This window comes from Saimiri boliviensis, chromosome 5 (assembly GCF_048565385.1).
Source record: "Saimiri boliviensis isolate mSaiBol1 chromosome 5, mSaiBol1.pri, whole genome shotgun sequence".
NCBI classification, from domain to species: Eukaryota; Metazoa; Chordata; class Mammalia; order Primates; family Cebidae; genus Saimiri; species Saimiri boliviensis.
Window position 1 is genome coordinate 39,540,115 of NC_133453.1, and position 24,702 is coordinate 39,564,816.

Genomic DNA, 24,702 nt, shown 5'->3' on the forward strand with positions numbered 1-24,702 from the left:
GGATAAACAATGAAATGAAGGCAGAAATAAAGATGTTCTTCGAAACCAATGAGAACGAAGACACAACATACCAGAATCTCTGGGACACATTTAAAGCAGTCTCTAGAGGAAAATATATAGCAATGAGTGCCCACATGAGAAGAAAGGAGAGATCTAAAATTGACACCCTATCATCAAAATTGAAAGAGCTAGAGGAGCAAGATCAAAAAAACTCAAAACCTAGCAGAAGACAGGAAATAACTAAGATCAGAGCAGAACTGAAGGAAATAGAGACACAAAAAACTCTTCAAAAAATCAATAAATCCAGGAGCTGGTTCTTTGAAAAGATCAAAAAAATAGACAGACCACTAGCCAGATTAATAAAAAAGAAAAGAGAGAATAACCAAATTGATGCAATAAAAAACGATAAAGGGGATATCACCACAGATTCCACAGAAATCCAAACCATCATCAGAGATTATTACAAACAACTCTATGCACATAAACTAGTAAACCTGGAAGAAATGGATAAATTCCTGGACATCTGCATCCTCCCAAGCCTAAACCCGGAAGAAGCCGAAACCCTGAATAGACCAATAACAAGGTCTGAAGTCGAGGCAGCAATAAAGAGCCTACCACCCAAAAAAAGCACAGGTCCAGATGGGTTCACAGCTGAATTCTACCAGACATACAAAGAGGAGCTGATACCATTCCTTCTGAAACTATTACAGACAATCCAAAAAGACGGAATCCTTCCCAAATCATTTTACGAGACAAACATCATCCTGATACCAAAACCCGGCAGAGACTCAAGAAGAAAAGAAAATTTCAGGCCAATATCCATGATGAACATAGATGCAAAAATCTTCAATAAAATACTGGCAAACCGATTGCAACAGCATATCAAAAAGCTCATCCACCATGATCAAGTAGGATTCATCCCGGGGATGCAAGGCTGGTTCAACATACGCAAGTCCATAAACGTAATTCACCACATAAACAGAACCAAAGACAAAAACCACATGATTATCTCGATTGATGCAGAGAAGGCTTTTGACAAAATTCAACAACCCTTTATGCTAAAAACCCTCAATAAACTAGGTATTGATGGAATGTATCTCAAAACAATAAAAGCTATTTACGACAAACCAACAGCCAATATCATACTGAATGGGCAAAAACTGGAAGCATTCCCTTTGAAATCTGGCACTAGACAAGGGTGCCCTCTCTCACCACTCCTATTCAATACAGTACTGGAAGCTCTAGCCAGAGCAATCAGGCAAGAAAAAGAAATAAAGGGTATCCAAATTGGAAAGGAGGAAATCAAATTGTCTCTATTTGCAGATGACATGATTGTATGTCTGGAAGACCCCATCATCTCAGCCCAAAATCTCCTGAAACTGATAAACAACTTCAGCAAAGTCTCAGGATACAAAATCAACGTGCAAAAATCACAAGCATTCCTATACACCAGTAATAGACTTCAAGAGAGCCAAATCAAGAAAGAATTGCCATTCACAATTACTACAAAGAGAATAAAGTACCTAGGAATACAACTAACAAGGAACGTAAAGGACCTCTTCAAGGAGAACTACAAGCCACTGCTCAACGAAATAAGAGAGGATACAAACAGATGAAGAAACATTCCATGTTAATGGTTAGGAAGAATCAACATCGTGAAAATGGCCATACTGCCCAAAGTAATTTACAGATTCAACGCTATTCCCATCAAGCTACCAATGACCTTCTTCACAGAACTGGAAAAAAACACCTTAAACTTCATATGGAACCAAAAGAGAGCCCGCATAGCCAAGTCAATTCTAAGCAAAAAGAACAAAGCAGGAGGCATCACACTACCGGACTTCAAACTATACTACAAGTCTACAGTAATCAAAACAGCATGGTACTGGTACCAAAACAGAGATATAGACCAATGGAACAGAACAGAGGTCTCAGAGGAAATACAACATACCCACAACCATCTGATCTTCGACAAACCTGACAAAAACAAGCAATGGGGAAAGGACTCCCTGTTTAATAAATGGTGTTGGGAAAACTGGCTAGCCATGTGCAGAAAGCAGAAACTGGACCCCTTCCTGACACCTTACACCAAAATTAACTCCAGATGGATTAAAGACTTAAACAGCAGACCTATTACCATAAAAACCTTAGAAGAAAATCTAGGCAAAACCATTCAGGACATAGGTGTAGGCAAGGACTTCATGACCAAAATGCCAAAAGCAATGGCAACAAAAGCCAAAATAGACAAATGGGACCTAATCAAACTCCACAGCTTCTGCATGGCAAAAGAAACAGTCAGTAGAGTGAATCGGCAACCAACAGAATGGGAAAAAATTTTTGCAGCCTACCCATCTGACAAGGGGCTGATATCCAGAATTTACAAAGAACTAAAGCAGATCTACAAGAAAAAAACAAACAAGCCTATTCAAAAATGGGCAAAGGATATGAACAGATACTTTACAAAAGAAGACATACAGGAGGCCAACAAACATATGAAAAAATGCTCATCATCACTGGTCATCAGAGAAATGCAAATCAAAACCACATTGAGATACCATCTCACACCAATTAGAATGGCGATCATTAAAAAATCGGGAAACAACAGATGCTGGAGAGGATGTGGAGAAATAGGAACACTTTTACACTGTTGGTGGGAGTGTAAATTAATTCAACCATTGTGGAAGACAGTGTGGCGATTCCTCAAGGACCTAAAAATAGAAATCCCATTTGACCCAGCAATCCCATTACTGGGTATATATCCAAAGGATTATAAATCATTCTACTACAAGGACACGTGCACACGAATGTTCATTGCAGCACTGTTTACAATAGCAAAGACCTGGAACCAACACAAATGCCCAACGATGATAGACTGGATAGGGAAAATGTGGTACATATACACCATGGAATATTACGCAGCCATCAAAAACGATGAGTTCACGTCCTTTGTAGGGACATGGATGAACCTGGAAACCATCATTCTCAGCAAACTGACACAAGAGCAGAAAATCAAACACCACATATTCTCACTCATAGGTGGGTGTTGAACAATGAGAACACATGGACACAGGGAGGGGAGCACTACACACTGGGGTCCGTTGGGGGGAAACGGGGGAGGGGCGGGGGGTGAGGAGGTGGGAAGAGATGGCATGGGGAGAAATGACAGATACAGGTGAGGGGACGGAAGGCAGCAAAGCACACTGCCAGGTGTGTACCTATGCAACAATCTTGCATGTTCATCACATGTACCCCAAAACCTAAAATGCAATTAAAAAAAAAAAATCAATGGTGTAAATACAAAATTGAGACTACCACGTTTATGACTTGGAGGTTTTAGTCAATAGCATGAGAGAGATTGTTAGATAAAAGCACAACATCGAGCTACATTTACAGAAGCAAAATTAAGCAGACTGGAAGAGACAGGAGTCTCACTGTATTCTGAAATGATCAGTTAGTATCTGGAGCACCAAGGATAATTCAGACACCACAATTTAAGAGAGAATTGTAAAATGGTGATGCCTAGAGAAGACCAACCAAGTTGGTGAAGGTTCCAGCAACAATGAAGGAATTGGAAATACTTAATCTGGAAAAAAAATATTAAGAATATATACAATTGCCATTTGTAAGTGACTAAAAGACTAATATACAAGGGTAAACAATTGTTCAGTGAGAAGAGCCGAGATCAACAGACAGAAGCTCCAGGAAGTCGATTTCAGTTCAGCCTAAGAAATATGTAGTAACTGGTGCCATCCAAGTGTGACTCAGGCATCAAGCTGCCTCTTTCCATCATCCTCTCTCCACTGATACATTTCAGAGGTTAGGTGACCACCATTGACAGCAGTTGAGCTACAGGGAGGTACAAGTACTGGACGTGAAGAAGGAATGGTCAGCAATTGGAAGGCTAGAAAAAGAAAAGTTTTGATGCCCACAAATGTCTGCTTGCAACAAAACGAAGTCCTGGGATATGAATTTCAAGTACTTTGACAGCTGTCATTACTTCTCCATTATATATTAAACTGCTTCTAATTATGATTTGATTTTCCATGCAACTTTTCTATGATTTGATTTTACATGATGTAAAGGCACCTTTTCCTCTGGCACTGGGAGACTGGGTTTATAATGAGCTTGATTAATGTGAATCTGATATTAAAATATGGATCTGATATTGATATATGGATCCACTCTAGGTTTGCCTACTAAATCCAGTTTCTGACCCTAAGAGGCTGAGAAACAGACCCTACATCATGGTTCAACAATCAACCCAGTGAAGTGTTTTCAGAGAAATTCTGCCAGACTTTTACTTGTGGTGAAATATACCTTTCTGATGTTTCTATTTTTCTATGATGAAGCTCTTTTTATTTAAATTTCTACAATGAACTCTCAGATATTATAGAGAACACTCCCTACATAAGTTGAAAATTAAATTAGATAGCCTCTCATGAATCCCTGTAATGTTAAAATTGCATTATTTTGAAAAGCAGAATCTCAGCTCAAACATCACAGGCTTTCATTTGCAAAGGAATTTTCCTACAGATAGAGGGGTTTCCAAAGTTACAGGAGACACAAATGACTTGGAAAACCAGACTATCCTCCAAACATGATATTTTAACATAAAAATCCTGTCTATAAAGTCCAGGTCAATGGAGAACAAGTTGTCCAAAGGAAAGAAAACAGATGGTGTTTTACAGCATGACTCAGCCCACAGCTAAGTTTTTCTAGTCATCAGGCACCAGTTTCCAGCTGGTGTCGACTTACAGTACATAACTTTTCCAATTCATTTCTCCACATGAACATACAGATTAATGCTTCTGCTTCTCTCACTCAAGATTTTAATCTAACTCTACTAACAGAGAGATGTGACATTTCAATCCTTAAATAATAAAATGGCTCCAGCCTGGAGGTTTGCGGGATTTAGGTGGCACCTGTGAACATTTGCTTAGTTCTTGGCCTCTCTCTCAGTAACAGCATGGAGACAAGAGTCACTTTACTTTCTGCTTCACCCAAAGGGTATTACCTGAATTAAAACTCAGACTGGGAGGTAGGTGGACAAAGATAGCTAAATAGAACCCTCCAGCAATCTTCCCTCACCCTTCTGAAACACCAAACTGAACAACTATCCACACAAGAAAGCACCTTTGTAAGAATAAAATCTCAGGTGAGTGATCACAGTACCTGGTTTTAACTTCCTGTCACTGAAAGAGGCACTGAGCAGGTTAGGAAAGACAGTCTTGAAGAGCTGATGCCTCCCCCAAGGAGGGAGAGCGCAGTGACTGTGGGACTTTGCAGTGGAACTCAGTGCTGCCTGTCACAGCAGAAAGCAACACAGAAGAATTAAGCCAGCACCCAATGAAGGAGCATTTAGCTCGGCCTTAACCAGAGGGGAATCACCCAGCCCAGCAGTTGGAACCTGAATTCCAGCAAGCTTGTCTCCCACCACAGGCTGAAGTCCTTTGGAGTCCTAAATAAACTTGAAAGGTAGTCTCCACCACAAGGACTGCAATTCCAGGGCAATTCCTGGTGCTATACTGGGCTCGAAGCCAGTGAACTCAGGGGGCCCATGACCTAGTGAGAAGCCAGCCAGGGTGGCCAAGGGAGTGCTTATGTCACCCCTCTTCCAACCCCAGGCACTGCAGGTTGCAGCTTCAGGAGATTCCTTCCTTCACCTTAAGGAGAGGAGAGGAAAGATAGGAATAAAAAGAACTTTGTCTTGCAACTTGGATGCCAGCGCAACCACAGAAGAACAGGGAACCAGGCACTGAGGCCCCCATTCCAAGCCCTAGCTCCTGAACATTTCTAGACACACTGTGTGCCAGAAGGAAAACTGCTCACATGAAGGGAAGGACCTTGTTCTGGCAGGATCCAGAACTGATTTATTCAAGCCCTTGGGCCTTGAATAAACATCAACAGTAGCCAGGCAGTACTTGCTGTGGGCCTTGGGTGAAACTAGGGCCATGCTGGCTTCAGGTGTGAACCAGCACATTCCCACCTGTGGTAGTCACAGGAAAGAGGCTCCTTCTGTCTGAGGAGAGGAGAGGGGAGAGTAAAGGAGGCTTGGTTTTGCAGCTTGGGTACCAGTTCAGCCGCAATAGGCTAGAGTACCAAGCAGACTCCTGGGGTCCCTGATTCTAGGCGTCCCTGATTCCAGGCCTTGGGTCCTGGACAACATTTCTAGACTTGCCCTGGGCCAAAGGGTAGCCCAATGCCCTGAAGGAGAAACCCAGGCATGGCAACATTCACTACAAGCTGAGTGAAGAGCTCTTGGGTCTCGAGTGAACATTGGCAGTAGCCAGGCAGGACTCACCACGGGCCTGGGACAATGGTGGCCATGGGGAAAGACCCCTTCTGCCTGAGGAAAGGAGAGGGAAGTTTGCCTATAGTTTGGGTGCCAGCTCAGCTGCAGTAGAATACAGCACAAAGTAGATTCCTAAGGTTCCTGACCCATGGCTCTGGCTCCCACAAGGCATTTCTGGACCCACCTAGGGCCAGGTGGGGAGCTCACTGCCCTAAAGAGGACACAAGCATGGCTGAATTCAACATCTGCTGAGTAAAGAGCCCTTGGTCCTTGGGTGAACATCTAGCTGGGCAGTGGTAGCTGCAGGCCTGGGGCAAAACCCAGTGCTGTGCTGAGCTTCAGGTCTGACCCAGTGCAGTCCTAGTGGTGGTGGCAACAGGGGTGCTTTTGTCATCCCTTGCCCAGCTCCAGGCAGCTCAGCATGGAGAGAGAAACTGTTTGTTTGGGGGAAAATAAGAGAAGAGAATGAGATTCCCTGCCCAGTAATCCAGATCAATTCTCTCAGAGCTTACCCAAGACCACCAAGATCGTACCTCTATGAGTCTGCAAGAGTCACAGTGTTGCTGGGCTTGAGTGAGGCAGTCCCTATTGCAGATACAGTTGCAGTAACCAAAGACTTAGATCACAATACTCAATTCCCTGTAAATACTTGGAAAGCTTTCCCAAGAAGGATGGGTACAAGTAAATCTTCAAAGACTACAATATTAGTTCTTCAAAGACAATTACTTATTGTAGCCTTCAAAGACTACAATAAATACCTAACTCTTCAATGCCCAGACATTAATGAATATCCACAAACATCAAGAACTTCTAGGAAAACAGGACTTCAGCAAATGAGCAAAATAAGGCACTAGTGACCAATCCTGGAGTGACAGAGATACGTGACCTTTCAGAGAATTTGAAATAGCTGTTTTGAGGAAGCTCAACAAATTTCAAGATAACATAGAGAAGGACTTCAGTATCTCATCAAATAAATTTAAGAAAAGAAATTGAAACAATTTTTTAAAAAATCAAGCAAATTCTGGAACTGAAAAATTCAACTGACATACTGAAGAATTCATTAGAGTCTCTCAATAGCAGAACTGATCAAGCAGAAAAAAGAATTAGTGAGATTAAAGGCAAGCTATTTGAAAATACACAGAGAAGAAATAAACAAACAGTATTCAGTTAGGAAAAGAGGAAGTCAAATTGTCTCTATTGGCAGACAACATGATTGTATATTTAGCAGACCCCATTGTCTCAGCCCAAAATCTCCTTAAGCTGAAAAGCAACTTCAGCAAAGTCTCAGGATACCAAATCAATGTGCAAAAATCACAAGCATTCCTATACACCAATAACAGAAAAACAAAGAGCCAAATCATGAGTGAACTCCCATTTAAAATTGCTACAAAAATAATAAAATACCTAGGAATACAACTAACAAGAGATGTGCAGGACCTCTTCGAGGAGAACTACAAACCACTGCTCAAGGAAGTCAGAGAGGACATAAACAGATGGAAAAACATTCCATGCTCATGGTTAGGAAGAATCGGTATCTTGCAAATGGCCACACTGCCCAAAGTAATTTAGAGACTGAATGCTAACCCCCATCAAGCCACCATTGACTTTCTTCACAGAATTAGAAAAAACACTCCTTAAACTTCATATGGAAACAAAAAAAGAGCCCATATAGCCAAGACTATCCTAAGCAAAATAAAACAAAGCTGGAGGCATCATGCTACCTGACTTCAAACTATACTACAAGGCTACAGTAATCAAAACAGCATGGTACTGGTACCAAAACAGAGATGCAGACCAATGGAACGTAACAGAGGCATCAGAAATAAAACCATATATCTACAACCATCTGATCTTTGACAAACCAACAAAAACAAGTAATGAGGAAAGGACTGCCTATTTAATACATGGTGTTGGGAAAACTGGCTAGCCACATGCAAAAAGCTGAAACTGGATCCATTCCTTATGCCTTATACAAAATTAACTCCAGATGGATTAAAGATTTAAACATAAGACCTAACACCATAAAAACCCCAGAAGAAAACCTAAGGAATACCATTCAGGACATAGGCATAAGCAAAAACTTCATGACTAAAATACCAAAAGCAATGGCAACAAAAGCCAAAATAGAAAAATGGGATCTAATTAAACACAAGCGCTTCTGCACAGCAAAAGAAACTATCATTAGAGTGAACTGGCAACCAACAGAATGGGAACAAATTTTTGCAATCTACCCATCTGTCAAAGGGCTAATATCCAGAATCTACAAACAGCTTAAACACATTTATTAAAAAAAAAAAAAAAAAAAAAAAAAAAAAACAACGCCATCAAAAAGTGGGCAAAGGACATGAACAGACACTTTTCAAGACATTTATGCAGCCAACAAACATATGAAGAAATGCTTATCATCACTGGTCATTAGAGAAATACAAATCAAAACCATATTGAGATACCATCTGACTCCGGTTAGAATGGCAATCATTAAAAAATCAGGAGACAACAGATATGGAGAAATAAGAATGCTTTTACACTGTTAGTGGGAGTGTAAATTAGTTCAACCATTGTGCAAGACAGTGTGGCAATTCCTCAAGGACCTAGAACTAGAAATACCATTTGACCCAGCAATCCCATTACTGGGTATATACCCAAAGGATTATCAATCATTCTATTATAAAGACACATGCACACTTATATTTATTGCATCACTGTTTACAATAGCAAAGACTTGGAACCAACCCAAATGTCCATCCATGATAGACTGGATAAAGAAAATACAGCACATATACACCATGGAATACTGTGCAGCCATAAAAAAGGATGAGTTCCTGTCCTTTGTAGGGACATAGATAAAGCTGGAAATCACCATTCTCAGCAAACTGACACAAGAACAAAAAACCAAATACTGCATGTTCTCACTCATAAGTGGGTGCTGAACCATGAGAACACATGGACACAGTGAGGGGAACATCACAAACTGAGGCCTGTCGGGGGTGAGGGGCTTCAGGAGAGTTAGCAGGAGGTCGGGGGATAGGGGAAGGATAGTATTAGGAGAAACACCTAATGTAGATGATGGGGTGGATGCCACAAACCACTACGTGACAAACCTGCATGTTCTGCATATGTAACCCAAAACTTAAAGTATATAAAAAGCAATTATTGCAACAAAATAAACACACAGAGAAGACAAAAGAAAAAATAATATGAAAGAATGAAGCACATCTACAAGATCTAGAAAACAGCATCAAAAGGGCATATCTAAGAGTTATTGGCCTTGACAAGCAGGTAAAGAAAGTTATCAGAATAGAGAACTTTCCAAACCTAGAGAAACATATCAATATCCAAGTATAAGAAGGTTATGGAACACCCAGCATATTTAACCCAAAAAAGACATTTAACAATCAAATTTCCAATGGTCAAGGGTAAAGAAGGGATCCTAAAAGAAGTAAGAAAAAAGGAAAGAACATATAAAGGAGCTACAATACATCTTGCAGCAGACTTGTCAGTGGAAAACTTACAGGCCAAGAGAGAGTAACATAACATATTTAATGTGCTGAAGGAAAAACTTTTATAGAATAGTTTATCCAGTGAAAATATCCTTCAAACGTGGAAGGAAAAATAAAGACGTTCCCAAACAAACTAAAGCTGAGGGATTTCATCAATGCTAGACCTCTCCTACAAGAAATGCTGATAGGCATTCTTCAGCCTGAAAGAAAGGATGTTAATGAGCAATAAGAAATTATCTGAAGGTACAAAGTCACTGGTAATAATAACTACACAGATAAAAACAGTTTTGTAACATTGTAACTGTGGAGTGTAAACAACTCATATCTTGAGTAGAAAGACTAAAAGATGAAGCTATCAAAAATAATAACTACAATACCTATTCAAAACAGCATAAGAAGATATAAGGCCAGGCGCAGTGGCTCACGCCTGTAATCCCAGCACTTCGGGAGGCCAAGGTGGGTGGATCACCTGAGGTTGGGAGTTCGAGAACAGCCTGACCAATGTGGAGAAACCTCATCTCTACTAAAAACACAAAATTAGCAAGGTATGGTGGTGCATGCCTGTAATCCCAGCTACTTGGGAGGCTGAGGCAGGAGAATCGCTTGAACCCGGGAGGAAGAGGTTGTGGTGAGCTGAGATCGCACCATTGCACTCCAGCATGGGCAAGAAGAGTGAAACTCCATCTTAAAAAACAAAAAGAAAAAAAAAAAAAAAACAAAAAAACAAAAACAGAAGAAGATATAAATAGAAACCACAAAAAGTTAAACAGGAGGAATAAAGTTAAGGTGTAGAGTTTTTATTAGTTCTCTCTTTGCCTGTATGTTTTTGCAACAATAAGTGTTGTCAGTTTAAAATAATGTTATAAGATGTTATTTGCAAGCCTCGTGGTAACCTCAAATCATAAAATCTACAACACATATATGAAAAAAATAAAAAAGAAACTAAAATACACCACCAGAGAAAATCAACTTCACAAATAGGAAGAAGACAGGAAGGAAGAAGGAGGGAGGGAAGGAGAGGGGAAGGGAGGGAGAGAACACAAAACAAATAACCAAAGCCAGTAGTTAAGTCCCTTACTCATCAATAGTAACACTGAATGTCAATGGATTAAACTTTCCAATGAAAATACAGAGTAACTGAATGGATTACTTAAAAAAGATTCAATGATCTGTTGCCTACAAGAAATACACCTCACCTATAAAGACACACATAGACTGAAAATAAACAGTTGAAGAAAAATATTCCATAAAAATATAAATCAAAAAAAGAACAGGATATATATATATATATATATATATATATATATATATCTCAGACAAAATAAATTTCAAGGCAAAACTTATACAAAGTGACATAGAAGGTCATTATATAATCCTACGCAAAAAAAAAACAAAACTGGAGGAATCACATTACCTGATTTCAGATTATACTACAGAGCTATTGTAACCAAAACAGCATAGTACTGGTATACAAACAGACACACAGGCCAATGGAACAGAAGAGAAAACTCAGAAATAAATCTATACATCTACAGTGAACTCATTTTTGACAAAGGTGCAAAGAGCATACACTGAGGAAAAGACAGTCTCTTCAATAAATGGTGCTGAGAAAACTGAATATTCATATGCAGAAGAATAAAAGTAGACCCCTATCTCTTGCTATATTAAAAAATAAAATCAAATGGATTAAAGACTTAAATCTAAGATCTCAAACTATGAAATTACTATAAGAAAACATTGAAGAGGCTCTCCAGGAAACTGATCTGGGCAAAGATTTATTGAGTAATACTGCAAAAGTAGAGGCAATCAAGCAAAAATAGACAAATGTAATCACAGCCAGTTGAAAATCTTCTGCACAGCGAAAGAAATAATCAACAAAGTGAAGAAACAACCCACAGAATGGGAGAAAATATTTGTAAATTACCTATCTGACAAGGGATTAATAACTAGAATTTATAAGGAGCTCAAACAAGCAAATTTTAAAAATCTAACAATCTGATTTTAAAATGGGGAAAAGACCTGAATAGACATTTCTCAAAAGAAGACATATAATTCCGGGCACAGTGGCTCACACCTGTAAACCCAATACTTTGGGAGGCTGAGGTGAGAGGATCACTTGAGGACAGGAGTTCAAGACCAGCCTGGCCACCATAGTGAGACCTCATCTAGCTGGGTGTGGTAGGACACACCTGTAGTCCTGGCTTATCAATAACCTGAGGTGAAAGGATTGCTTGACCCCAGGAGTTCAAGGCTGCAGTGAGCTACAATTATACCACTGCACTACAGCCTGGGTGGTACAGAAAGATGCTGTCTGAAAAAAATAAATTTTTTTTAAAGATGACATCCATATGGCAAATAGGTACATGAAAAAGTGCTCAACATCACTGATCACCAGAGAAATGCAAATCAAAACTAGAAGGGGATATCATCTGACCCCATTTAAAATGGCTTTTATCAAAAAGACAAGCAGTAACAAATGCTGGCAAGGATACGGAGAAAAGGGAATCCTTATATGCTGATGGTGATAATGCAAATTAGTACAACCACTATGGAGAACAGTATGGAGGTTCCTCAAAAAACTAAAAAAAAACTACCATATGATTCAGCAATCGTACTGATAGGTATACACTCAAAAGAAAAGAAATCAGCAAACCGAAGATATATATGCACACCCATGTTTATTGCAGCACTATTGACAATAGCCAAGATTTGGAAGAAACCTAAGTGTCTATCAACAAGTGAATGAATAAAGAAAATGTGGTACATATGTACAGTGGAACACTATTTAGCCATAAAAAAGAATGAGATACTACCATTTGCAACAACAGGGATGGAAGTGAAGGACATTACGTTAAGTGAAATATGGGAGGCCCAGAAAGACAAACTTCACATGTTCTCACTCACTTGTGGGAGCTAAAAATTAAAACAATTGAACTCATGGAGATGCAGAATAGAGGCCAAGAAGGGGTGGGGGCAGAGTGGAGATGGTTAATGAATACAAAAATATAGTTAGATTGAATGGGTCTAGTATTTGATAGCACAACAGAGTGACTATAGTCAACAATTTATTGTACATTTTAAAATAACTAAGAATATAATTCGAATGTTTATAACACTAAGTAACGATTTATGTGTAAAGTGATGGATAACCCATTTACCCTGATATAATTATTACATATCATATGCCTGTATCAAAATATCTCAGGTACCCCATAAATATATACCTTCTATGTACCCCCCCAAAAAATTTTTTAACCCTCAGATACTATATCCTATTTTATGAAAAGACAGGTAATTAGAAACCTTTATAGTATTAATGAATAAAAAGCAAAATAACAGAATAAAGACAGCTGAAGATGGGACTGGGTTAAATTATAAGCAAAATTAACTGGGATTTACTAATTTTGTAGCAAATAAGACATTTGCAAGGTAGGTTCCATTCTGTAGCAAAAATTGCAGTATAACATATGCAATAAGGGGAGGAAGATATCCCAAAGAAATATCCTAAGACATATCTAATACATGTGGGAGCAGAGCCAAATAAAAAGTGCAAGTGGAAAGCCTTCATAGATACAATATTTGAACCAATTCTTTACGGATGAGGAAGAATTTCAGACGCAGAAAAGAAAGAAGAGTATTTCAAGTAGAGAGAAGGGTATGTGCTAAGCCTCAGCAGCAAGAAACGAAACTAATATTAGACATATCTACACTAGTAAGAGTCCTCATATTATGCTAATTTAGACATTAGCCCACAGGCTTTAGGAAACCAATGGAAGTTTCAAAGCTGGCAAGCAACACAAGCAGGCCTGTATTGGCAGCAGTACTGAACACTGATGTGAGTGGTGGAAGACTAGATGTGTGTCTAGGAGACTAGAGGCAACGAGTCCACCTGCAACAGCCCCGATGAGGGACGATGAGACCTGAGCAGTAGCAGTGCTCACGTTAAGCAGGGGACAGACTCCAGGGCATTTCAGAGACAGAGTCAAAAGACTTGGTGAATAAAAAATATGGGGGCAGAGGTAGAGGCCATGTGAGGATAAAGTTTCGAGTTAGGATGACATAGTAGATGAGTTCTTATTAGCCAAAGTAGGAAATACCAGTGGGTTGGTGGGTTTGAAAGAAGATTAAGATTTTATTCAAACTGAGTAGAGATGCCTTTGAAAAATCCAATCAGAGGTATTCTAGAGACACTTCTGTTGCCCAGAAAAGAGTCTGGGGTTGCAGGTAAATATTTGAGAAGCATCAGTTCTGCTTGATGCCAGGGTCCCCTCAGGAAACCTGTGGTACTTCAAGACAATCTGAAATCTGAGCAACTGAAGTCATAGCAATAGTTGTGAAACTGCTTAGGGAGAGCTACTTTAGGAAGAAAAGAAGTGGCCAGTTACAGACTCCTGGAACATGGCAGGAGGAAGGAGAAATAGTAAAAGACCCTGTTAAGAAAAAGAAATAGAGGAGAAGCAGGAGGGAATAGTATTATAGAAGGGAAAGTTAGAGCATTAATTGTACTCAACCATTTTTTTTCTTAAAGATGAGATCTCACTATGTTGCCCAGGCTGGTCTTGAACGCCTAGGCTCAAGTGATCCTCCTGCCTCGACCTCCCAAACTGCTGGGATTACAGGAGTGAACCACTGCATCCAGCCTACCCATTTTCTTACCAAATATTGATGGATACTGGTTTCAGACTGTTTTTCAGGTCTGAGTGATTCAACTTGTGTTCTTGAAGTGCAGAAACAATCCTGGAAGTCAGAAATGCATTAAATAAGTGAAAAATAAGTTATAGCATAAGAAGGGGTGGTGTGTAGATACAAAATGTTCTAGTGACTAGAGTGGGGAGCAGAGAGGAAGGGCAACATGCAGGAACCTGGAACCGAAGCCAGGATCCACAACATGAAGGTACTCAGTGTGGGACAGAAGGGAAAAGTAGCTGGGCATGCAGACAAACTTCACATACATCAGAATTTCACTTGGTGTTATCGCTGATCCTTCCCCTCTCTTTTCTTGAGAGGGGATAGTAATTCATTTTAACTGTTGAGTTTAATTTTTAACTCCAACTGTCAATATCACTGAGGTTTTCTTCTGAACATTTAGCCAAAGATTATTCTACTGTATTCATTATAATTATTTTTACTTTAATCCTTGCTATCTTAAATATAGAAACCATATTATTCACATTAAGCCACATATTGAATGAAAAAATAATTGTTTCTAAAGCTGATAAACATCTCTAATTACAACTCAAAGCAAATTGAAAGAGACTTACTTTTATTATCACAATTTAATTTTTCTGCATATTAACCCATGGTTCTATTATCATTTATTGTCAATAAAGAAATGTAATACCTACCTACATGTGATTTATCACATCATTAATCAGTGGGGTGAAGCTGACCTTATACTATTTAGGAAGAAAAAGTATGTCAAAAGAAAAGTATAAACACATTTTATGAGAGGCTTTATTAAGAAAATATTTTCAATATTTGAAAAAATTTTTCTTTTTTTTTTTTTTTTTTTTTTGAGACAGAGTCTTGCACTGTCACCTAGGCTGGAGTGCAATAGCACAATCTCGGCTCACCATAACCTCTGCTTCCTGGATTCAAGCAATTCTCCTGCCTCAGCCTCCTGAGTAGCTGGGATTACAGGTGCCTGCCACCACAACTGGCTAATTTTTGTATTTTTAGTAAAGATGAGGTTTCACCATCTTGGACAGGCTGATTTCAAACTCCTTACCTCAAGTGATCTGCCCACCTTGGCCTTCCAAAGTGCTGGAATTACAGGCATGAACCACCATGCCCATTTCATAATTTTTCATTTCAAACATCTTATGGACATTTATTTTTATATAAACATTAAAGTACAACATCAAATGACATCTACCCATGTCTACTTAATACTTTGTAGTCAATTACTTAAAAGTAAATTTCCTTTTAAGATATGCCAGAATTTCTCACTAATCAAACTAGTCATTTTCCCAGTTAGCTTACATTACTGATTATTTTAAATTGAATTCCTACAGTCTGTATACTTTATAAATCTATTACAAAAATTTGGCATATATTCCCACTGTTTTATGTAAAACTCCCCCTGAAGAACAGATGCTAACAATGTCAAGATAGCCGTACAACTGATTCCTTTGCAGAGTTTCTAATGGCCTCCTAGGGTAAATAACATTTACAGTAAAACAGTTTCTGAAGACACTTACTAGTGTTGTTCATATTGAAAACATCCACAAGCTAGGCAAGCCGTTTATATATTGTTTGGTATTTATATATTTTTGCAACATTTAGCTTGAATTTTTCACAACAACCATTACCACCACTGTGCAAAAGAAGAATTAACATAGTAGGCCTATAAGAATAGAGCTATTAGAAAAGAACTGCTTATAAATTTGATCCTTGGCTCGTAGCTGGGAACTGGGATTTCGCAGAGGTTCCCTTCCTAAGAATCACTCATTGTGTCTCAACTGTTGGTGCAAATACGGTTTATGCTGAACACCTGGCTTTTTTTCTGGGTGACTGAATTTTGTTACCTGCTAGCAGACAGTGCCACAGGACAAGTCCCCAATAAAAACCTTAAATCCGAGTCTCTAATGATCTTCCCTAGCAGACAACATTTCATGTGTCACAACTCTGAGTGAACTGTGCATATCTTATGGGGCTGCACTGAGAAAAGATTCTTGAAAGCCTGTGCCTGGTTTCCTTTGAACATCACCCCACATACCTTTTTCCTTTGCTGATTTTGCTTTCTATCTTTTTGCAAATGTTTACAATTTTTAAGTAATCCCTTAGAGGAGGGGAAGGCAAACTAACTATGATCCACAAGCCAAACCTGACCAACCACCTGTTTTTGTGAATAAAGTTTTACTGGAACACAGACACATGCATTCATTTATATATTGCCTATGGCTGCTTTATTGCTAGTATTTCAGCAGAAGAATAACTGTAACAAAGACCAAAGGGCATGTAAATACTATCCGGCCTTTACAGAAAAGTTTGCTGATCCCTCCTTTAGAGAATAAGGCATTTCACCTCCGTGTATTTTCCAGATATATAAAGCTCCTATTTCAAGTCGTAAAGCTTTAAACATGTAAGTGAATGTGTTATGTATTTTCCATATTACTAACAATACAGTCTTCTACCTTCATAGTTCTGCCTCTCAGCCTTGGTAATTGATAGAATATATTGGCAGGTATGATTCTGATACCTGCCTCCAATATTTTGCAGTCTTAGACAAACTGAAAATGAAGATAATGCTACCTGCCCTGCTAATTTTCCACAATTTGAAACTATGAAAGTATTTATAAACTACAAATCATCATACAGGATCTCCCTCTATCATCCAGGCTAGAATGCATTGGCACAATCACAGTTCACTGCAGCCTTGATCCCTTGCTCAAGTGATCCTCCCACCTTGGCCTTCTGAGTAGCTGAAACAACAGGCATGTGACACCACACCTGTGGTTATATATTTTATATAGGCACGGTCTCACTACATTGCCAAGACTGGCCTTGAACTCCTGGGTTCAAGTGATCCTCTAGCCTTAGCCCCCAAAAATGCTGGGATTACAGATGTGAGCCACTACACTCGGTCTACTCATTACTTTCTAAAAGAGCACTGTTTTAATATAAGTATTCCCTATTCAAATATTATATTATGTATAAAACACAATGAAAGTCCTCAAGCTACTTAATCTAAAGTAGATACCATGGATCTAAATATAAATAAAAAACCAGTTGGCAGCTATACCTCATATTACACATTGATCCAAATTATTTTTTTCCAGTTAAGTCAAAGGGCTTATTTTTAATACTATTTGGCCTTTGATCAGACAAAAATTTGCAAAAGGAATTTTTGAAAGATTTAAAAGATAAGGCATATCTTTTAAAAAGATTTAAAAGATAAGGTATGAGCAGCATATCTAAGTGTAACACCTATGAGAAAAAGTAGATATGGAACAAAGGATTAGAATAATGAGCCTATCAGAAGATAGGAAAAGGTCTTTATGAAAGAAAGAAAAACTCAATGAGAATGTGATTCGTTTCTCAAGTCCAGAAGTCAATCAGGTCAAAACAACATCTCAGATCCTGAGAATATCCCATCAGAATATGCCTTTTATTATGACTTGGCATTAACATCCAACTACTCGGACAGAACAAAATCAGATCTATGTTAACAAAAACTTACCAAAAGAGACATTGAATCGCTTTGGTTCACAGAAAGTGACAAAAATCCATCTATTCCAAAGAAGGCTTTTATGTTCCTTTCAAAATGCAGATATATCCTACTATAAAAAACAAAAGCAAAATAATTTAGAATCACATAAAAGCTCCTTAAAGAACTAATTGTCTTAAACCCTTCCAGTATTTAGGCAGCTGTCCCTTGACATCCAATATATAGGCAGCTACTCCTTGACACAAGGAGACATTCCTGAAAAGCATCTTTAAAGAACATTTTTTTTAACTGAACATTATTTGGGATCTGACATCACAACAGAGAAGCAGAGTGAAAAAGAAAAGAAGTTCTGAATATTTCCAAAGCCTCAAAGTATTTGCACAGACATTCCCTATCTTTTCTATACAGTTTGTTTTTTAAAGAACGCTGAGCAAATTTGAAAGCAATATAGAAAACCAATTCTGGACCCACTTTTGATATCAACGGTATCACTTAAACTCCAAGAATTTTCAATGATCATGTATTATAACTAAACTTCGAGACTTTCTAAAACTCTTTATTGGATTAATTACCTACTAAATCATTTGGGGGTCTCTGACCAGCAAACATGGGAAAGAATCAGAACAGACTAGGAAATTAACTCAAGGAGATACAAAAACACCATCAAAGGTTTCCAGACCTTTATTAATAGAAAAGGTGGCAATCTTGTAAGTTTGCAGGTACAGAGTATTCCTTTACATCTAACCAACATCATCTTTCATCTAAATTGTGCTTCATTATTTCAGTTTAATGAAGTCCCCAAACTTGATGAACCCATCTACAAATATGTGAGCAAAATGAGAAAGGGAAGATTCTGTAAACCATAAAAACAATAAAGCAATATCCAATTTTATTACTAAGAGGTGAATTTATTCAGGATATTCATTATGAACCAAAGGTAGAGACTGGGAGGAAGACAGACCTGAAAGGTTGTGATCATTTAGTCACCTGGCATTCATTACCCTCAAGTTAAGACATTGGAGTTTGCTGTGCTACAAAAGGGGAAAAGCAATGCCTGCCCTGTCAATCTTCCAGGTGACTGAGATTAAATGAGTTACATCTCAAAGTGCCCCTAACTAGCAAACATTGTATCAACTTGAACTATGCTTTGAAAAGTACACTCAAATATACTGATGGCAGTACAAAACGGTAAGGCTTATTTGGAAAGCAGGTTGTCAATGTTTCAATAATCATGAAAATATTCTACCTTTTGACCCCGTAAAATTCCTAATAACCATCTATTCTAAGGAGATATCCAAGTAAAGGAAGAAACTACACACCCATAGTCATTACACTGTTAATCTGTAACAGGCAAGTAATCATTATACAAGTGTTTAATGAATGGCTAATATGGGTCAGGCACTGTGGACACCCACTAGTAATCAAGGCGGACAGGCCCTGGCCACTTGTATCTGACCTTCCCACCAGCAGAAAGGTTATGGATGTCATGGCTAACCAAATTTTCTAGTTACTATGACTTTGTATCCTGCTTTCTTCACTCAGTGTCAGTAAGTTGTTACGATTTTGTGTTAACAGTTTGAAACTCCATTATATTGTCTTTTTCTTTCAGAAAAGCTCAGAAGAAACAGACACACTCTGACGAGAATTGGTAATACTAAAAGGGGTGTCCCTATGAGGTGGTTTAATCCCAGAGATTTTTGCCTTAGATACACCAGACTATTTAGAGATAATTTTACAAGACATTTTGAGGTCAAGGCAACAGCTGCACCCAGCAAAGGGGTGGGGGTGGGAGATTTGCTATTATAATTTTCTCTGGCATGCTCTTTCACGAGATATGAATATAAACCCTTGGAAAAAAAAAAGTCATACTTAAGAGACCTATATTTCTGAATGTATTCACAAGTACATCAGTGAAATCCCTTGCACATGTATCTAAAAGCTAATTACGATAAAGCTTTATAAGTAATTTCAATTTCTTCCTTAATAGAATGGTTCATGTGAAGACTTTAATCTGAAAGATTAACAGTTTCTGCAGAAACCACAAGGGCTCATCTACTCACAGAACACGAGTTTTGAGTTAATTTAGGCGTTCAACAGAGGCCATTGCTACAGGGAATGCAAAAATAACCCGATGTAACTCTCTTTGTTGAGCTTTAGAATTACCGTAATTTTCAAAGTGATTTTGGGAATCCCTAAAATCTTAAAGACCATAGCGACGCACAGCTCGGGAGAATTTTCCAAGCTTAGTGACTCATGCTTTCAACAAATCTTTACTGAGCGCCTACTGTGTGCCGGGCACCGTGCTACTAGGTAGGCACCGTGTTACACGTTCTTATCAAGTTTTGAGGAAAAGGTACTTGACAACAGACCCAGCAGGGAATAACACAGCGCTGAACTGAAAAACCGAGGACAAAAACGACACTCGAGCATTAATTTTGTAAAAGGTTCCTTCCTAGTCCTGCTATGGGGGACTCTGCAGCGAACTTGCAGAAGGCGGCAGATAAAGCTGGGGTCTGAGGGTGTATTCGGTGTGGAAACTCGCCAAGCCCGAGAGCGTGGCCAAAGGTGAGGGCTGCGGGGAGAGGGCGTCCGGGCGGCCTGGGCTCCGCGCACCTGGCACGGCCAACCCGGCAGGCACCACCGGGCGGGCTGGGAACCCGCGGCCCGGGGCTCCGGTGAGTTACACCAGCGCGGGGGCCGCATTCCTGCCACGGCTCCGCCAGCCGCCGGTGCTGCGGCTCGAGGTGGGCTGGCGCGTTCTGGCCTCGGGCTTCCCGGGCGGACCGAGGCGCACTCCCTCACGTCCCCCACCTTTCCCTCCCGGGCCTGCCTCCCCTAGTTACCCTAGCGGCGACCACGGCCAGTGACTCTCTTCAGACTGCCAGCGGTGCGGACCGGGGCGGGCGCCGGAGACCGGCTCGCGGAGGAACTAGGCGAGCGCTCTAGGCCCGCTCCCGGCACGAGGCGCGGGAGGGCGGCGCTGCCGCAACCGGGGCCGTGAGCTTGGGACGCGGCCCCAGCTCCAGGTTACCCGCAGGGACGCGGCCCCGCCTCCTGCCCCGGGGCTGAGCGGTGCGAAGGCGGGGCCTTCGAGCTTGGGGCGGGGCAGCTAGGAAACTACAAGTCCCAGCAGGTCTTGCGCTGGGCCGTGGAGGCCGCTGGGAGAGTGGGTCTCCTCTGGCTTTCCCAATTGCGTGGGGGCTGCCATTGACCCGCTGTGGCTGCAGAACCGAGGTCGCCGAGTGATGATGATGTGAAATCGCTCGCCTGTCCCTGCCACTCCCAGGCGGTTGCTGGCAGTGGAAGCAGCGGCGGCAGCTTCGGCTGCTGCTCTCAGGCTGCCCCCGCATTAGGAGCTTCCTGAAGAAGCGCGGGCGGACAACGGAGGATGCCGGGCCACTGCAGTGAGTAAGCTATCCGCTCGCAACCCGAACTTGCCCTTGACAACTTCTCCGGAAGGCGGAGGACCCTTAGCGCCCAGACCTCCTCCGGTCCCCGGAGGTCACGCGCCGACGCCGGAGGCGGAGGCTGCGTGTGGGAGGGCTGGGTCCCAGTCCCGCGGTGAGGAGCGGGTTGTTTCCTAAATGTGGGTGTAAAGCGATGGGCGCTGGGCTCTGGCGTCAGGATTCAGCCCAGCTGCACATCCGAGGCTTGGCAGCTTCTCAGAGCGCCTCATCCTCTGCCAGACAGCATCCATCTGGAGCCGTCTTTTAGGATGAGTGGCTTTAGGGTCGGGCGTTAAACCTTAATCCTCTGTCGCCATCTGTGATGTAAATGGGAGGAGAGGGTATTGGAAGGAGCTCTTAATGTGTCAAATAGAGTTGGGCTTTTCTTGCAATTGATTTCGAGCCAGATGCCACATGTCCTCAAAGAGAAAAACGGCTGACTTTACTTTGAAGCGTAAATAATAGATATTGGCACATGTCCTTTTTAGTACCAGCCCCAAAATAGTCTTTCAACCTAAAAAAAAAAAAAAAAAAATCTGCGTCATAATAATAGGGATAAGTTTAGTTACTTGCTCATGCACTTTTTGCTTAGACTTAATGTTTCTGCGCCAAAAAAAAGTAACTTTTCACAGGAAATTCATCAAGTTGGTGGAACGGACCATAGGAACCATTGGTCTCCGTAAATCTTTTCCTGACCTTCAGATCTTCGCTATTGACTTGGAAGTCTGAGCTACAGTGGTCTCCAAATAGCACGTTAATGGTGGTGACATGACACTTAAAAACAAATTGTGAAGGACATTTAGTGGTGAGAAAGGTCAGGGTGGAGACACTTTATCATCCCAGCAGTTATGACAGCTTTCTTTCCTTTTTCTTTTTTTTTAAGATGGACTCTCACTCTGCCGCCAGGCTGGAGTGCAGTGGTATGATCTCGGCTCAGTGCAACCTCTACCTCCCAGGTTCAAGCGATTCTCCTGCCTCAGCCTCCTAAGTATAGGATTACAGATGTGTGCCACAATGCCCAGCTAATTTTTGTATTTTTTTTTTTTTTAATAGAGACGGGGTTTCACCATATTGGCCAGGATGGTCTCTACCTCTTGACCTCACGATCCGCCCACCTCGGCCTCCCAAAGTGCTGGGATTACAGGCGTGAGCCACCATGCCTAGCCCCAGCTTTCTATTTTTAAAATTAAGTCATGTCCAACAAGTCTCAGACATTTAGCAAGCACACACTATGTGAAAGACAGTGTTCTGTTATCTTACAGACTTATTCATATGATGGAAGAGGTTAGAAAGAACCAACATTTTAGTATTTGCAATCTGCCAGGCACTCCAGGTAGGAGCTCTTCAGACTTTAGTTCACTTATTCACTTTAACAAACATACACACCAATCTGAGGCTCAAAGACTTTGCTTTTGTAACAAGGGGAGATTTAAATCTAGATCTGCCTTGCTTCAAAGTCACAGATCAGGTAACTAATACATACTTTAGAAATTACAGACTTTAAAGGTTGAGTAGTTAAAGAGGATTGTCCAGTGTCTAAGACTGGTTCCAACACACCTTGGACATCTGCAGTAAGTCCTGAAACCCTACTTTAGTACTTCTGAACAAACTCATTCTCTCTGCCTATAATTCTCATTTCACACTGAACTGCTCAGTAAGACCCTAGAAGCCTATTCCAAATCGGTCTCACTTTACTTATATAAGAAATTACAAGACTGGACTTTTATCAAAAGATTCTTTACAGTTAACAGGTTTTGTGAGTCTGCAAGTAAAAATATGACCCTGCTGGGCGTGGTGACTCACATGCCTGTAATTCCAGCACTTTGAGAGCCGGAGGCAGGAGAATGGCTTGAGACCAACCTGTTCACATAGCAAAGCCTCATCTCTACCAAAAATAAAAATAAAAAATAGCTGGGTGTGGTTATTTGCACCTGTAGTACCAACTACTTGGGAGGCTGAGATCGAAAGATCCCTTGAGCAATGATGGCACTACTGCACTCGAGTTTGAGTGACAGAGATGCCATCTCTTAAAAAAAAAAATTTAAATATGAGTGGAGAAGTGTTATTCTCCACTGAAAATTTCTTTGTTTTTGTGCCCCAAATATGTTAAATACCAATATGAGGAATAAGACAGATCTTATTTCATGTTTGAGCTCTGATTATATCACCTGTACCCATTTTGAACCTCTTTAGTTACCATCCTGTTTAGTTGGTAACAAATAGGAGGCAAAAAGGTAATAGCCACATTTAAATGACTTAGTAATTAAAGGAACTAAATTATTCATGGTTTAATCATCTGTTCAGATCTGCATTGTTCTTATAATAATAGGAAACATTTATATGATACTATATGATAGATAATGTTTTACCTGCATTAACTTATCCTCACAATAGCACTGAGGTGTTTTTATAGATAGGCAGCTAAAGCAAAGAGAAGTTAATAAATGTACCAAAGGTCATGTAGCTATTAAATGGTAGAACTGAGTGTCACAGCAGACAAGATCAAAATCCGTAGTCTAACATTTATTGAGCACCTACTGTGTACCAGCCTCACAGCTGGGTGCTTTCGTTGTAAGTTGTCATGTGTCTTTACAACTACCTTATTTAAAATGGAAGTTCAGCATTTAATTACTTGTCCAAAGGCATAGATAAGTCAACAGTAGAACCAAGATTTGAACCCATGTTTGTTGTACTTCAAGGTCTATATTCTTTCTTTCATTTCCCTTCAATGATCAAATCTTTATTAATAAACACCTTCTGTGTGCCACACACTGTGCGAATAATAGGAATTTAATCTTTGCTTTTAAGGAATGTGTTTGAAAAAGGAAAGAGACAATTAATATAGTGTATTGAGCAATAGGTTAGCAGCATGCAGAGGTACTTTGGGAGCCCAGAGAAAGAACACTGAGGCCAGCCTGGAGTGAGAAAGCTTAAACCAGTCTTGGGAAAACAAATGAGAATTAGCCTGGGCAGAGAAAAGGGGAAAGGGTTGTTATAGGCTGAATTGTGTCCTCCCAAAATTATGTTGAAGCCCTAACACCCATAACCTCAGAATGTGACTATTTGGAGACAGGGCTTTGGGGTGATTAAGTTCAGATGAAGCCGTTAGGGTAGGTTCTAATCCAGTCTGACAGTTTTTCTTATAAGAAGGAAATGTGAACACAAAAAGACACATCAGAGATGCACATACCAAGGAAAGACTGTGTGAGGACACATCAAGAAGGCCAAGGAGAGGCTTCAGGAGAAACCAAACCTGCCACCACCTTGATTTTGTACTTCTAGCCTCCAGAATTG

The 24,702-nt window shown here is 40.2% G+C and overlaps 2 protein-coding genes across 3 annotated transcripts in view; one reads left to right on the plus strand and one right to left on the minus strand.

Annotated features, from left to right (window-relative positions):
- STRADB (STE20 related adaptor beta) overlaps nucleotides 1–21,026 on the minus strand; it is a 36,887-nt gene extending 15,861 nt beyond the window's left edge. Inside the window, exons 1-3 of the mRNA XM_039469613.2 lie at nucleotides 20,806–21,026; nucleotides 17,975–18,074; nucleotides 14,449–14,529 (exon numbers count right to left, since the gene is read on the minus strand). Coding sequence (XP_039325547.1) covers nucleotides 14,449–14,529; nucleotides 17,975–17,986 — 93 coding nt within the window. The 5' untranslated portion in view covers nucleotides 17,987–18,074; nucleotides 20,806–21,026. The remainder of the gene's footprint in view (nucleotides 1–14,448; nucleotides 14,530–17,974; nucleotides 18,075–20,805) is intronic.
- An 86-nt stretch (nucleotides 21,027–21,112) lies between these two features.
- TRAK2 (trafficking kinesin protein 2) overlaps nucleotides 21,113–24,702 on the plus strand; it is a 66,274-nt gene continuing 62,684 nt past the window's right edge. Inside the window, exon 1 of one of the 2 annotated variants that reach the window (XM_010336436.3) lies at nucleotides 21,113–21,370. The gene's annotated coding sequence lies outside the window, so the exon portion shown is untranslated. The remainder of the gene's footprint in view (nucleotides 21,371–24,702) is intronic. The other variant, XM_010336434.3, reaches the window with a different exon arrangement.